This window comes from Myotis yumanensis, unplaced genomic scaffold, assembly GCF_028538775.1.
Source record: "Myotis yumanensis isolate MYYU_CA2020_CCGP unplaced genomic scaffold, mMyoYum1.0.hap1 SCAF_4, whole genome shotgun sequence".
NCBI classification, from domain to species: domain Eukaryota; kingdom Metazoa; phylum Chordata; class Mammalia; order Chiroptera; family Vespertilionidae; genus Myotis; species Myotis yumanensis.
This window is the reverse complement of record NW_027223755.1, coordinates 12,055,872-12,071,202: the sequence shown is the minus strand read 5'-3', so window position 1 is coordinate 12,071,202 and position 15,331 is coordinate 12,055,872. Positions and strand designations below refer to the sequence as shown.

Here is a 15,331-nt window from a genome sequence, read left to right as displayed (position 1 = left end):
CTGTCCTTTCCTTCTCCCTGTTGGCACTCGATTCATTGGTGTGTGTTTTTCTCTTAAGATTCTCTCTACTTATCTTTCTCCTCCTCCCACAGCTCTCCCCTTTCTTCCAATAGGCCCATTTGATTAATCTGGGTTAAAAAGCCCACTCTTTTTCTTCTGGCTTTGTTAAATTTTGTGCAATATTTGCCAAACAGTGTACCTAAGTAAGTATCATCAGGGGCATTTATTCAAAATTCAGCTATCTCTGCTCCCTAGCCCCATCCTCTGATTCAATGCTGGAAGGGGGTCCTGGAGTGTGTGCTTCTAACAAACAGGTGGTCTGTAGACACTCTCGTGGGAAAGACTTCTAGCCATGTTCCTTTCGCTGTTGTGAAAAACAAAATAATCTCAGTCCTTCCTTCCCTGCTGGAGCTAGAGAGCTGATAAGCCGAGCTCTAGTCATTTCTGTAGTTAAATCGATAGTCTTCCATTTTCCAAATTACATGAATGAGTCAACACAAGAGTGTGATCAAAATAAATCTGACTCTTTACTTTGAGTGTTGTGTGAGAGATATGAGATACAGTATTTGAGTTGAGAGTTTTTCTCCTCGTGGGTCCCACGTGGCGTCCATCATAATTTAGTAGTTCGTTTGTTCTTCTTTCATGACTCTTCATTCGTCAAATATTTATTGAGCCTACTTTATGTCAGAAAGTATCTTAGGCATTAGGAAAAAAGGTTGAAGACTTGATAGCCTGGCACAAGGGTTGGCAAGCTAAGGCCCAAGTTGGCCTCCTGTCTTTATAAATAAAGTCTTATTGGAATACAGCCACACCTATTTATTTGTATCTTACCTATGGCTGCTTTAGAGCTTTAGCTGCAGGGATGAGTACTTGCCAGTGAGACAACAAAGGTGAAATCTTTGCTCTCAGATCCTTAAAGAAAAGTTTGCTGACTCCTGGACTAGTGGGTGGGTCAACACAAGCAATTAAATTCTCCCAGGGAGGCCTGAGTTCAGGGCCCCGGAAACATCAAGAGTGAAGGAGCATGATGGAACCTTGCGGGTGAAAAGGGTGCACCGAGAATGGCTCTACCCATTGGGCCTTGGAGATATATACGGAGTCTGGCAGGTGGGATAGTCTTCCTTCCAGAAGGACCACACCACAGGGAGAGTCCCAGATCATGATGAAGTGTGACCTGTTGGTGGCTGAGGGGGAACTTACTATAGGTGAGGCAAGAGCTTTAGGTGAGGACAGATTATGGAGGAGTTTGGACTTAATCCTCTAGACCCATGGTTCCAATTCCAGCCTTCATGAGAGTTATTTGAGAGGCCTTTCAAGAAAGCAGATGCCCAGGCCTCTCTTCAGTTTATTAGAATTAGACTTTCCTGAAGTAACGTTGGAATCTCCTGTACAAGCAGCTCGTGTTGATCTGCTGGCTTGGCAAATTTGAGAACCTCTTCCAGAGTCATTAGTTGCTCGGGAGATTGTCTAGGTCTATCTATTTACAAGCTCAGATTTGCATTGGGGAGATACTTTTGCCATACTGTATGCAGAATGTGCTAGAGTTTGGAGAATTTTGGAAGTAGGGATAGCAGTTGGGGGCTGTGGATCAGGTGACAGTAGAGAGAACTTAAACTTAGTGATAGTGCAAATGGAGAGGAGAAGTTGGATTTGAGACCTGTTTCAGAGATGGGTTTAACAGTGACTGATGGTGAATATAATGGGGTGGCTGAGGGCAAGGGCCAAAGGTGAGATTTGGGAGTGTGGCTTGTGATGGCATCAGCTGGGCTTGAGCAAATGAGGAATGAGTTGTAAATCTTTGATTATTTGAAGAAACATAAAAAAACCCTCAGATTTTGCTAATTCTGAAGATAACCCAGAAAAATAATTGCATATAGCGTTAATTTGAGCAGTGACTATTTCTAGGAAAACAGAAGTTAAAAGAATCATAGGATAATTCACTTGGTATTTTTTAAAATGCAAAATGATCTCTATTAACTGAAAAATGGAAAGGAACAAATCAAATACCCAGTGGACATACACAAAGCAAAAGTCACCAGTTAAATTTAGAATAGTAAGTCATCATAAGTCATCATCTGTAATCCTAAAAGCACTTAGAGATTTGCAAGTAACATTTAGAGCATAGTAAAATTTAAACTATCAGTGTGATTAACAATATTGATTAATAGCTATATCACTAAATTTGCTTAAGGTAAAAAGGTTTTCCTGATTTTATTCTCTGAAATTTGCTAGAAGCATTGGTCTTAATTGTAGCATGCCACTAAAAGTCCATCTTTGTTTTTCATTCTATTTGTCAAATACCAAGAGGCTATCCATGTACTTCAGTGACTTTTAATCTTGGTATTGAAATATACCAGAGTGCTATTAAGACTGTTTGATCTTGGTTTTGATGTATTCTTTGAAACTTATTTCTAATAAACAGGACTTATAAAGGATTTGAAGTAGGCTTTTAGGGAATGAAATAAAGAATGAACTAAGCCAATAAAATTCTGGGAAAGTGATTACTGAACACATATGGTAACAACAACGATAATAAAATCAAAATTGTTTTTAAAATTTTATTGCCCAAAGTACACATATTTATTATTTTTCAGGAGGGTAGGAAAAAGTTGGACTGAGGAGGTAGCTCATAACATATGACCATATTATACATTTGTCTCCATATTAAAAGGAAAAAAATCAGCATTCAAAGCCATGATCTAAATGGGATCCAACTATTTAAATATTGTGCTATATGTATGGAATAGTTTGCCAATTTTAAAATTTAATCAAGCTCCCCCAAACTTGTGGAAAATGCATGTGAAAGAGATAATTTTGGAAACATTATAACCACAGAAAAGATAAAGGCTTCTGGAAGTTGTTTCAAGTCAACCGGCATAATGAAAGTCTTAGGAATAGCAATTATAAATAGGTGGGTGAACTAGGGAAGATGGTTACATGGTGGAATTGAATCTTTATGTATTTTAAAGCTATGGATATAATTGACATAATAAATATTTGCATTTAAACAATTTTTATAAAACACTTTTGTGTTTTAAAGGATAAAAGGATATAGTTACTACTTTTCTGTAGCTGCAAAGTCAGACTTATATTTTAATGCACAAGTCTGTCAGTGCTATTGAAAATTTGGGCGTCTTGCGGGTGCTTTAAACTCTGTGCCTGTTGGCAATTGGTGCCAGTTAGAATGGAATCTAGCAATAAAAAGAAATCTCGGGGGAGGGGGGGCGAAGCTGGCACAGTTCCAGGTGAGGCTAGCTTTTCAGTAGCCATCAGCTCTCAGAGTTACCTCAGTGGTCACAGGTTTTATACAGTGTGCATTTTGTCTTCAGATTATTTCATGATTAACCGAGGTCTAAACCTCGATATGTTTTTATCATCATTGTTTAAAACATTTTCTTAAAGATTTACTTGCTGTTTGTCTCCATTTTCTCTTTGTGCAAAATGCACGACTGTCTTGAGTACTTGGTATTCTGCTCCTTTTCCTTAAGAAAGCCTCTCACCTACCTGTTCCATAGGAACTTGGAACTTTTTCTTTGATTTTATAGCTGTATTCATCAGAGACCAATTGAGTTATTCTAAGAGAATGTCATTTTAAAACACCTGTGTCTTTCATAATTAATGGAGGTCAGAGTTAAGTTTTATGGTGTCTCTAGATAAAATGAGTCATTTAGTTAATATGCTCATGATGGCTCAACCTTTTCTTTAATGCCAGCTGAATTTTATTACTTTACACGAGGACACAGATGAACTTCGCCTACTAAAGCCCATACTCCTTCCTCAGAGAATATATTGTTGTGCTTAGTGATTTGTTGCTAATAGGCCCCTGGGGGAAGTGAGGGGACAGAGGAATGAGTTATTCAGTCCTGCAGTCAATAAGAAATAAACCCCAGTGACGAGGGAGGCAATGCACTCAGGTGTCTAGTGAGTAAGAGATGAACGGGCTTCAAAACTGTCAGCTCGCATCTGCCAAATTGAATGGCTTTGTGATTTGAATTATTCAGTCTATTGGATCTGTGTATTACCCCTGTATTAGCTCTCCTAATAGTAATATTTATTACATTGGAATGGGCAGTGTCAAATGTTATTCCAGAACATCAAAAAAAAAGTAGGTCCCTACCAAGGGGAGAAAAGCTCATACTTTTGTTTACCATAGCCATTAAAGTGGACCTTTGCAGCTTAGTAAACCCTTGCTTTGCACTTCTGTAATGAGAGGGGGTGGGGAGGGGATGGAAATAGAGAGCAGCTCCCCTAAGCTGTACAGCTAATACATTCTGAGAATCTAATCTCCTAACCTTGTGCACCACAGCCTTTCTCCCTAAAGAATACTAATATTCCTCCTCACTCCCTATTTACATCTAAGGGTGTTATGAAGATTAATGAGACCACTTACATGCTTTGGGTTGCTCAAAGCATTGCCCTGCAAGAGAAACTGACCCGGTGTGAAACATTTGGTTAGCGTTCCCTGTTGGCGGGGAGCCAGCAGCATTACTCCTTCATGTTGGGAAGGTTGGTAGCCTTTCTCGTGAACCTCACATATGTGAGCTCCTCTGTGAGCTCACAATAGCAAGATAAAGAGATTGCCTCTTTGGTAATGCCCTGGAGAATAGCCACTTGCAGGGGACCGTAGATCTTCCTTTACTGTGTGAGTGGCCCCACGTCTGGTAATATCAATTGTTTTATTCCCTTTAGAAGATTTTCTTTCTTTTTGTAACCTTTAGCTTTGTAGGTCGTTGACCTAAACTCTAACAGATCAAGCTGTCTGGGGAGATTTTGGGTCCCTCATCTTGCTAGCTGGATTGGAATTTTTCCAACAGCAAAAATGCACTTGGACTTGGAGCCAAATAGTTTGAGGAAAGAGGTTTGAGAATAGTAGAATACACCCTGGTGTTTTGTCAGATTCTTAGATTCCAGCGAGACTAGGGAATTCCACAAATGTTTCACTTTTATTTAATCTTTTAGAATATTTTTTAAATCACTGAAAATTATGATGGATAAAGTGAATACTGAAATGTGTAATATTACATATTTCTAATATGGAAAGGTCCAGCAAGGCATTAAATTGCTTCCTTGGGATTTGTGTAGACCACAGTCATGTATTAAACAAGTATTGAAAGCATCTACCAATTCTTTGTCTCCAAAATTAAACAAATAAAGACAGAGCAACAAAAATGTAACCAACCAACCGACATAAAAATAGACCTTTGCCGAAACCGGTTTGGCTCAGTGGATAGAGCGTCGGCCTGCGGACTGAAGGGTCCCAGGTTCGATTCCGGTCAAGGGCATGTACCTGGGCTGCGGGCACATCCCCAGTAGGAGATGTGCAAGAGGCGGCTGATCGATGTTTCTCTCATCGATGTTTCTAACTCTCTATCTCTCTCCCTTCCTCTCTGTAAAAAATCAGTGAAATATATTAAAAAACAAAACAAAACAAAAAAAAACCTTAAATACATATTGAGGCTCTGCAAGCTTACAGATCTATTAATTCCACTTTCAAAACTTTCCAGTCATTGTAATCAACTGACTTTATGATTAACAAATGTTATAGGTAAATACTTATTGAATACATTTTTACTAGTAAAGAATTATCTTTCATATTTATATGCTGAGATTTTAGTTAAGATTATGTTGAAATACAGTCTTCATTTGCAAATGATAAAAACTTGAAAAGCATTTCCCAGGAATTTATCAAAACATACCATGATAAGTCTTTTGAAGTCTTTTGTTAGATGGCCATATGGTCACCCAACTCTAATGGTCATTTCATACATCTGAAAATGGTCACGGACTTGTAGGAATTTGTGTTACTTAAATATTGCATAGTCTTTCATTTCATAAATGAAGAAACTTGGGTACTCTTAAAATAAATATGGGTAGGCAGTGTCAGGAAGAATTTGTGAGAAATAGGAGGACGAAAGGAAGCACCATCTAGTCAACCAGGATTTACATTCTCTTAATGAGCAGACACATATGTCACGGTGAGATCACAGTCCCAGAGGTGAGAATCAATGACCTAGAGAATCAAAAGCTTGCCATTAGCAAGCAGTGCTAAGCCTTGAATCATCTCAAAATTATTTGTAAATGTGTAGGTGACTGAACAATGAAGGCATGAAATAATTGTACTGTAAGAACTATTACTGTGTGTATGTGTGTGTGTGTGTGTGTGTGTGTGTATGTTTAGTGCCAGTGAAATTAGGAAGGGGACATTGGGTGACTGGTGAGGCCACATAGCACAATGGGACCAGGGACACTGGGGTGTGTGCCTTATTTCTAACCCTAGGATTTTCTCTGAGTCCTAATAATCTTGGATATATCATACTTCACAGCTTAATTAGGAGAAGTTTCTCCATCTATAAATGAAGGTTATATTCTCTCTAATGACAACCCAGCCCTGGAATTCTTGGATTCATTGGTTTTTATTAGGTTAAAAAATAATTGAGGAAGAGTTAAAAAAATTACCAATTTGCAACTTACAATCCAAAAGATATCAAAGTAAAAGTTCAAATTTCTGGTGCTTTTCTTCATTAAGATGGTGGTGGAGGTGGTGCTGGCAGTGATAGTCTCTCATTATTACTGTGATATTTTTCCTAATAAGCACACTCCTCCTCTCTGCCCCTTCCATTCACCTATTAAATGCCTCTACCATCCTGATTTATTACTGATGAGATGGTTGTGAGGGCACCATAGTTCTCAGCTGTTTAGTGAATGCAGAGTAAATAGTTAAAATCACTGGTAAAGTATGGGAGTAGAGAGTGGCACTTTTATGAACAGTGGGGACCTGAGGGGCAGAAAAAGAATGGTCAGCAGAGTTAGGTTCACTTGGGAGCTGTAGACTGAGATGTGGCATGATTGTCATCATAAATCAGTGTCTTCCTGTCTTAGTCCATTCGAGCTACTGTAACAAAATACCACAGACTGGGTAGCTTATAAACAACAGAAATTCATTTCTCATACATCTGGAGGCTGAAATTCCCAGATCAGGGTAGCAGCATGGGGAGTTCTGGTAAGGGCCTGCTTCTGGATGGCAGATGGCCAGCTTTTAGCTTTGAGTCCTCACATGGTGGACAGGGCTCGAGATATCTCTGGAGTCCCTTTTATGGGGGTGATAATGCACCTCTCAAAGGCCCTACGTCCTAATACCATCACCTTGGGGGTTAGGATATTTAACATGAATTTTGGGAAGACTTAAATATTAAGAGTGTAGCGTTTCTCCTATGGAAAACACATGAGAACTGGACCCAGGGGTTTTGGAGAATGATCTCTGTACCTTCTCCAATCCTTTCTCCAAGTAGAGGAGACTTTGAATGCTTCTCTCCAGCTGGCCTGCCCAGAGCTCTGCAGAACATCACGGACACTACCGTCCTCTCCTCAGTGATGTCAAGGGACGCTTTGCTCTTCCTTTGGGTATGAGAGATGCCTTTCTCAAAAGTTTCCATAATAGATACAATAGTGTGGGCATGTATGTGTGTGTGTGAGAGAGAGAGAGGGAGAGAGAGAGAGGTGGATGGCCTTGTAATATCATCAAATGACTCAGGTAACATTGACTGAACATGTGAATGGTTTCTTTTACAGGGAATATTAACAGAGCCAATGAGTTGGAAAGAGTGTGATGACTGGGTCCCAGAACTGAGACAAGATAAACAATGTCTTTTTTTTCTTGAAAAATTCAGCCATGGAGAATATGCTGAGAATTTCATTGTGCCTAGAAATTTTGATATATTTATAAACTGTCTAGCAGTAGCTATATTAATTGCATTTTTACAATGTGTCAGACACCATTCTAAGTGTTTTCCTTGGATTTAAACCTCACAACCACCCCAGAGGGCAGCTTTGTCTGTTGGCTCCATTCTACAGATGAGAAGACTGAGGCACACAGTGCTACAGCTTCCTTTCTGAGGGATGGTGGTAGAGCTTTGGTTTTTGCACAAATATTCTCAACCGCTAGGCAATGCTGTCACCTGTAACAGAGGGACAATGACCACTGTCTGCTTCCTACATGCAGGAAGCCACTTAGAAAACCAGCCTGGGGGTCAGGGTCAGGTGCCCTGGTACTGCCTGATGGCCAGTGATTGCCTCTGGTGCCACTTGTATACTCGGCACCTGAAAGACTTTTATCTCTGTGTGTATAGATTTCTAATGTTTCTTACAGGAGTCCTGCTGGTCTCTATTTACCATCAGTAAGATCTTGGCAGCTCTTCAAATGCAAGCTGGCCTCCAGGGGTGCCTACCAGGCAGCTGGTCTGCAATCTTCCACGTGTGCACTGAGTTCACCATCCTTTCCCTGCAGGGAGGCATTTCTGTTGGAGGCCTTGCCTCTGCATGATGCCTGAGTAAATAAAAATAGACTCTTGCCCTAGCCGGTTTGGCTCAGCGCATAGAGCGTTGGTCTGTGGACTTCAGGGTCCCAGGCTCGATTCCCATCAAGGACACATTCCCTGGGTTGTGGGCTCTATCCCCAGTTGGGGAGAGCAGGAGGCAGCTGATCAATGCTTCTCTCTCATCATTAATGTTTCTCTCTCTCTTTCCCTCTCTGAAATCAATAAAAATAAATAAAATAGGCAGGCTCTGATGCAATAATCTGTTCTTCATAGTGGGCTAGGAGTCAACTGTAAGAATGCGAGGGGAAGTTTTCCCAGATGGCTTTGTGGCATGTGCCAGCAATGTGCCTGGCTTTATTTTCAGAGGTTAAGTTGGAGGGACACAAAGAATGTGGCAAAGAGGCCATTGTAGTGGTTGGAGGAGGCAATTTTCACTGAGTGCAGGATGGCAGTGTCCCCATGGCGGGGGACAGATTGTGAGAAATCTGAGTGCCCCGGGGGTCTATTCCTAGGATGCATGAGACCAGCCTGAAAGGGATCTTAGTCCTGTTTCTTCCTCAAGCAGTATGTGCATTCAGCTATTGGATGTCAGCTTCCCTACTGCGTTGTCCTCCCCATCTCTCGCCACACCGTAAGCCCGTCGTTTGGTCCTGTAGGTTTTGCCTTTGGCCTAACTCGACTGTCACTTCTTATTTCTACTGGGACAGCATGTCTGCTTCTGACATCTACCTACCTTCCCATATAGTTAAAGTAATCTACAATTCTTTCTTACTGGTGTTGGAAAATTGGTTTTTTTTTTATATATCTATAACCTTGGACCAAACCATTATAACTTAACCTCAGTTTCACTGGGACTCCTCCCCACCATCCTGCATTCTTGGGGCCTGCTTTCCATTACTATATGCCAATTTCTCCTGGCTTTATTGGCTGCACCTGGGCTGACTTTCTCCTCCATTCATCCCCGGAGTGCTGCTCCTGCACTCCAGCTTCTCATCTGCATGCAGTTTCTTCACGATTTGAGTTAGAGGCTGAGACATCTCACAGGGAGGCCCATCCGTTCTTTCTAAAAACCACAGCACCAGGGTCCAAAGCCTAATGCAAAGCTAATGTGACCCAAACATACAGCCCACAGCCAATCCCCTGTCTCATGCTCTGCTGGCCTTGATTGCATATTTATTTCACTGTTCTCCCCATTCACAGTTGAAAGCTGATAGTTTCCATCTCTCTGATTTCCTGTTTCACACTTGGAAAGATAGGGCTGACTCTTTCAAGCCCTTGATGCTGGATAAAGTTTCTGCTTCTAAACTTATGATCCACTAACTACATCTAACAAGACAGAGCACTCTAATACTCAGAGCATTGCTGAATTCAAAACCTGGATACATTTTCATGATAAAACCCAGTGAATGTAGGCGACCTATAAGAATGAAGACTCATGAAGAATGGTTTTCTATCATCTTCAGTTTCAGAATCCAAGGCCCATGTCCTTTTGTCCATTTCACATAGATCAAGAGAGCCAATAGTAATGTACACTTAGCTGAGTCTCCTACACGCACACACACACCTTGTACCTTAACTTCCTCACCTATCTTAAATGTGTGTTTGTCACATTACTGAATTCCATTTTAAACTCTGAGGTCCAAGGAAAACTGTGCTACACGCATTCTTAGCAGGAGGATGCTTTGAAAACCGAAATTCGTGAAGGTTTCTTTGTTCTTATGATTTTTATGAACTGTTACTTTTTTTGGACTTATTAAAAATAAAACTCTCTTTTTATCTTCTGCAGAAACTACCTCTTCAGGTTACAGCTTGACGATTTGTCTCTGATCCAGGTAGGTGCAATTTATTTTCCTCAAGCTTTCCTTTTCCATCCCAATTAGCTCACTGTCCGAGGGTGTGAAGACAGATGTGTGTAAAGGTATTAATCAGGGCCATGCAGGGATGCATTGCATCCGAAGGTCAGGCCACAGGGCTCTTGGCTGCCCTGCTTGATATGAGTCACCACCTGCTTTGATTCACAGTTGGCCCCTTTCTCCCACTGTGAGTTCCTCTTCCTTTCAAGGGCACCATCTGACTTTCTCTTCTTCAAATGATAGATAATTTAAAGGACACTTCCTCACTGTCTGGGGGTGTCCTGTTCTGCCCCAGTTGGAATAATCATTGATTATTTAGTTTGATGCTTTCAGCCATCCCATTCTCATAAAAATCAACCCTCTTGAAAAAATCATTGTTTCCTCTTTATAATGAAATAACTATGAACATATGTGTGGAAAACTACCTATAGCAAAGCATTAGAATAAGTGATGCTACATAAAATTACAATTTACCTACATCTGTGTTCAGGGTTTAAAGAAGGAGCATGTTACTCTTATGTCTGAATGGAGTATTTATTTTATTGTTGGAGCTGAACCACCAAGGCCCAGTTCTTCTCCTGGCTTTTAGACATGTCTGATGACCAGGGTCTCCTTGGAGAGGAGAGGGTTAGGGCACAGATGTCTCATTCAACAAGGTTCTAGAATTCCCCATGGACATGCCAGAATCCTGGGGCTGTGTAATTTGGAAACGGTTCCTCAACCAGTTTTAATGCAACTCTCATGTGCTGGAATTCTATGAAGTTATTGGAAAGAAGTTTATGTCATTTTCTTTTCTTTGTGATGCTGGTATTAATGGACACACAGGAAACTTTCATTACCAGTGCTGAAATAAGCCAGTCCCACAAGCAAAGCTGATATTGATAAAACGCAAGGACTTTGAAGGTGGTAGACTTGTTGGTCTAGCAGCTCCATGACTCCCAGCACTGGTGGGTTTCCTCATCTGTGAAATGGCCACAAAACACTCACTCCCCCATACTGTCACTGCCAAGGTTAAATTAAGTAAAGCATGCACAAGAGATAAGGCATAGTCCTTTTTGAACAAATGTTAATTGCTTATGTTTTTTAAATGGAACAATAATAAACAATACATTATTATCCTAATTGTTTCATTGCACTGGGCAATGAATTGTCTTTCCACTGCAATTTTGTATATAACTAAAGTCTTTAAAAGAGTGCATTGGTTGGTAAAAGTATAACGTATTAATAATGACTCAGAATGGTCAGCAGTTTAACCAAATTACTGTTTTAAAGTTCTGATTTTTAAATAATTTTTTGTAAAAAAAATGTAGGCTTTTCAGTAGATAGCAACTGTATATTATGCTCATTGTGATTCTCATGGTATAGTATATTATCTGGCATATTGTGTGTTTAAGTAGGATGTGCAGCCTGGCCAGTGTGGCTCAGTGATTGAGCATCAACCTATGAACCTGGAAGTCAAGGTTCAATTCCCGGGCAGGACATATGCTTGGTTTGTGGGCTTGATACCTAGTATGGGGTGTGCAGGAGGCAGACGATCAATGATTCTCTCATCATTGATCTTTCTATCTCTCTGTCCCTCTCCCTTCCTCTCTGAAATAAATAAAAATATATTTTTTAAAAAGTAGGATGTGCAGATATGTGTGTGTACAAGTATATTCATGGATTCCCTAATTTCCTAGCTCTCTTGGTTTAGAGGGCCTAGAAAGAAGCAATGAACACACTGAATACACAGGAATTGATTTCCTAATCTCATTCTCTGCTGAAATAAAACAAGATTTTTTTTTATCAAACTAGCTGATTCTAGGGCCCAGGTAATGAAAGTCTCAGTTAAGCCTGGAAGATATTATTGCTCGAGAAATTAAGGATGCATTCAGAGAATGAGGAGGGCATGTCAAAGGGAGCTAGGGACCAGCTTAAACAGGATTCATGGAGGAGCCCTGGGGCAAGTTGATTGCTGAAATTAATAATGATGGTATCAGAATAAATTAAGAATCCATGAATAATAACTAATATAAAAAATAAGTGAACGAATTACCAATTGAGGCAGAAGGGGCTTCTCTTCCTTACTGTAAACTGCCAAAATGAATGCTGAAGTTTATGGGAAAGAGTTTGATGATGACCAAGATATCTAGATATTCTCAAAGTATTCACCTATAAAATACTTATTCATTATAAGAGGAAAAATTCTGACTTGATAGTAAAAAACCTGGTCAATCTCACTTTAACCACTTAGTTGAAGGTACCTTCACTATTATGGGACAAAGAGCTGGTATAAACCTCCTTATTCAGTGCACTGAGAAGGACACAGCAAGATTTCCATAATATTACAGCCAAAATTTTTAACCAATTTCACTATGAGGAACCATTACACAAACCAAAACTGAGGGGAGCATTCTACAAAATGCTTGCTTCCACTTTTCAAAAATCACCAAGTCATGAAAGGCTTGAAAAGAAGAAGACTTATTCTATCAAAAAAGAGAAACAATTGACCTGATAATCAAATGAAACACTTGATCCAAATTGCATCTTGTAACAGAAAAAAAGAATATTTGTAATCCATTCATCTGCTGATGGGCACTTAGGCTGTTTCCAAATCTTAGCTATGCTAAATTGTGCTGCTATGAACATAGGGATGCATATATCCAAATTGTGGTACATCTACACAATGGAATACTATGCTGCTGTAAAAAAGAAGGAATTCTTACCATTTGCATCAGCATGGATGGAACTGGAGAGCATTATGCTAAATGAAATAAGCCAGTCAATGAAAGAAAAATACCACATGATCTCACTCATTTATGATAATAAAGACCATTTATAAACTGATGAACAAAAATAGATACAGAGGCAGAGCAGCATTGAATATAATGTCAAACTACAGCGGGAAGGCTGGGGCGGGGGGGGCGGGGGGTGGGGGGTTAAGAGATCAACCGAAGGACTTGTATGCATGCATATAAGCATAACCAATGGACACAAGACACTCGGGGGTAGGGGAGGCCGGGGGAAGGTCAAGGGGAAAAAGAAAAAGGAGACCTATGTAATACTCTTTGTAATACCTTAAGCAATAAAACAAAATTAAAAAAAAGAATATTTGTGCTATAAAGAATACTACTGGGACAACTGCCAAAATGTTAAGGTCTTTAGATAGGATAGTAGAAATGTATTAATATTGATTTGTTGATTTTGATACCTGTAATGTGGTTATTATATAGGAGAATGTGCTTATTCTTTGAAAAGACCTACTAAGATAAGTAGAGGGTAAAAAGTATTATTTCTGAAACTTTTTCTGTAATGATTTTAATAATTATAATGTGTGTATGTAATATTATATATAATACACAATTGGCAGAAAGAATGATAAAGCAAATGTGATTAAAAGTTAATAGGGGTATTGATTCAAAATAACATTGAATGTAAACTATGAATGAAAATAAGAAAAGTTAATAGGTGAAATCTAAAAGTCTGGGTGAGTAGTTTATGAGAGTCCATTGCCCTTTTCTTGCAGTTTTTCTTGATGTTATTTCAAAATAGATGCAAAAAATTGGGAGATGCACTTGCCATTAACCCATATATGATGTAATTGTGGAGAAAGGGAAACTGCTTTTTCCATTCTTGCTTCCCATTGTCATGACTGCCTGTGGTGGGAGTCAGGTCTAGGTTGCTGATGGAACTAAACTGTTCTTGAAGTATGGAAAATCCATCAGCATCACCACCCAATCAGAGATGAGAGTCTATGACATAGAGCCAAGCAAGAGGACAGGGGCTTTCTGAACGGTTGCCTTGACAACACAGCCCTAATAACAGGTGTCAGACATCACTCAGTCCTAATAATATTGGTGCAAACCGTACAACTCTCCTTTCACATTTTTGGTTGTGGTTGCTTCTTGGTAGCCTCCTGTCCACTGTGGAGAGAGATAAAGCTGGCAGTTCTTCCCAACAGACTGGTTTTTTCTTACATGTCTCCAATAAAGTTGCCTTGTTGATTTCTATGAATATTTTAGTTTAGTTTACATGACTGTTTTCAAGGCTGACAAGAAAGAGTAGGCACACCGATGAAGAAAGGACTGAACTGGTGTTAGAAAGAGCTCTGTCCAGTAGGAACATCATGTGAGTCTCATTGCTAATTTAAGATTATCTGGTGGTGGTCACATCGAATGTACAAGTATGCAGGGGAAATTATTTTTAATAATATATTTTACTGAAGTCATTATATCAAAACCATCATTTCAACATGCACCCATAACATTAGAAGAAATTGAGATATTATATTCCCTTTTTCTTTTTGTATTAAGTCTTCAAACTCTGGTGTGTATTACTCTCAGAGCATATTCCTATTCGAACTAGCCAGCATTTGAAGGCTCAGTGTGGTTAAGTGCGACCCAGTTGTACAGTGGAATTCTAGATCGTGAATAACAGATGCATTTATGACTTGGATGCCTTTGGTTGTGTTTTAAAAATGTTATTTTCTGCCTGGGAGCATCTGGATTGATTTGGATATCTCAGGCTAATAATTTTATCCTTCCCTCTCTCTCCAAAAATAGAACTTTTTCTTTAAACATGGGAAAATGAGGAAACTGAGTCCAGGGAGAACAAGCAATGGGCAAAATTGGAGAGCATCAGAACTGAGAATCAGTGATACCCCAGACAAGCTTTGTTTGATCTTTCCTTCTCTGCCCAGCATTGCAGTATTCTTGCTTGTCCCTGTCACCTGCACCACTGTTGGACAGTTTCACCTTGTCTCTGTGCTGCTTATAACTTCCCAAACTGTAGGTTATTTCCCAACTTTAAGAATTTGCTCTTGCTGTCCTCTCTCCTGGAAACATGTTCACCCTACCCTCTTCTCATCTAGAAAAAGATGGCCCATCCCGAGTCTCACGTTACCTGTTCTCCTCTTTGTAACCCATCCCGAGTCCCTTTGGACTGATGGCCCTTGGATGCCTTTTATAGGATCTGAGCCCTTACTTCTGACTCAAACCTACTGCCTGTCATTGATGTTCACAATGTGTGCTGTGAGGGGCATTGTGCTTCTCTGTCTCCTCAGTATTAGATTAGAGCAGGCCATTAGGTTAGGTTAGGTGGTAGACTCAAGACAAATGCCTGTGAAAGTTTTCATCCCTTGATATTTAGCAACATGTTCACTCTTTCTTTATCTTTTTTAACTTA

General features: G+C 39.8%; 1 protein-coding gene across 3 annotated transcripts in view; it reads left to right on the top strand.

Moving 5' to 3' along the window:
- The window catches only part of SEMA5A (semaphorin 5A), a 394,782-nt gene that overhangs the window by 199,510 nt on the left and 179,941 nt on the right, over nucleotides 1-15,331 (top strand). For all 3 annotated transcript variants that reach the window (XM_070411885.1, XM_070411886.1, XM_070411888.1), the window contains exon 5: nucleotides 10,102-10,147. In XM_070411885.1, coding sequence (XP_070267986.1) covers nucleotides 10,102-10,147 — 46 coding nt within the window. The remainder of the gene's footprint in view (nucleotides 1-10,101; nucleotides 10,148-15,331) is intronic.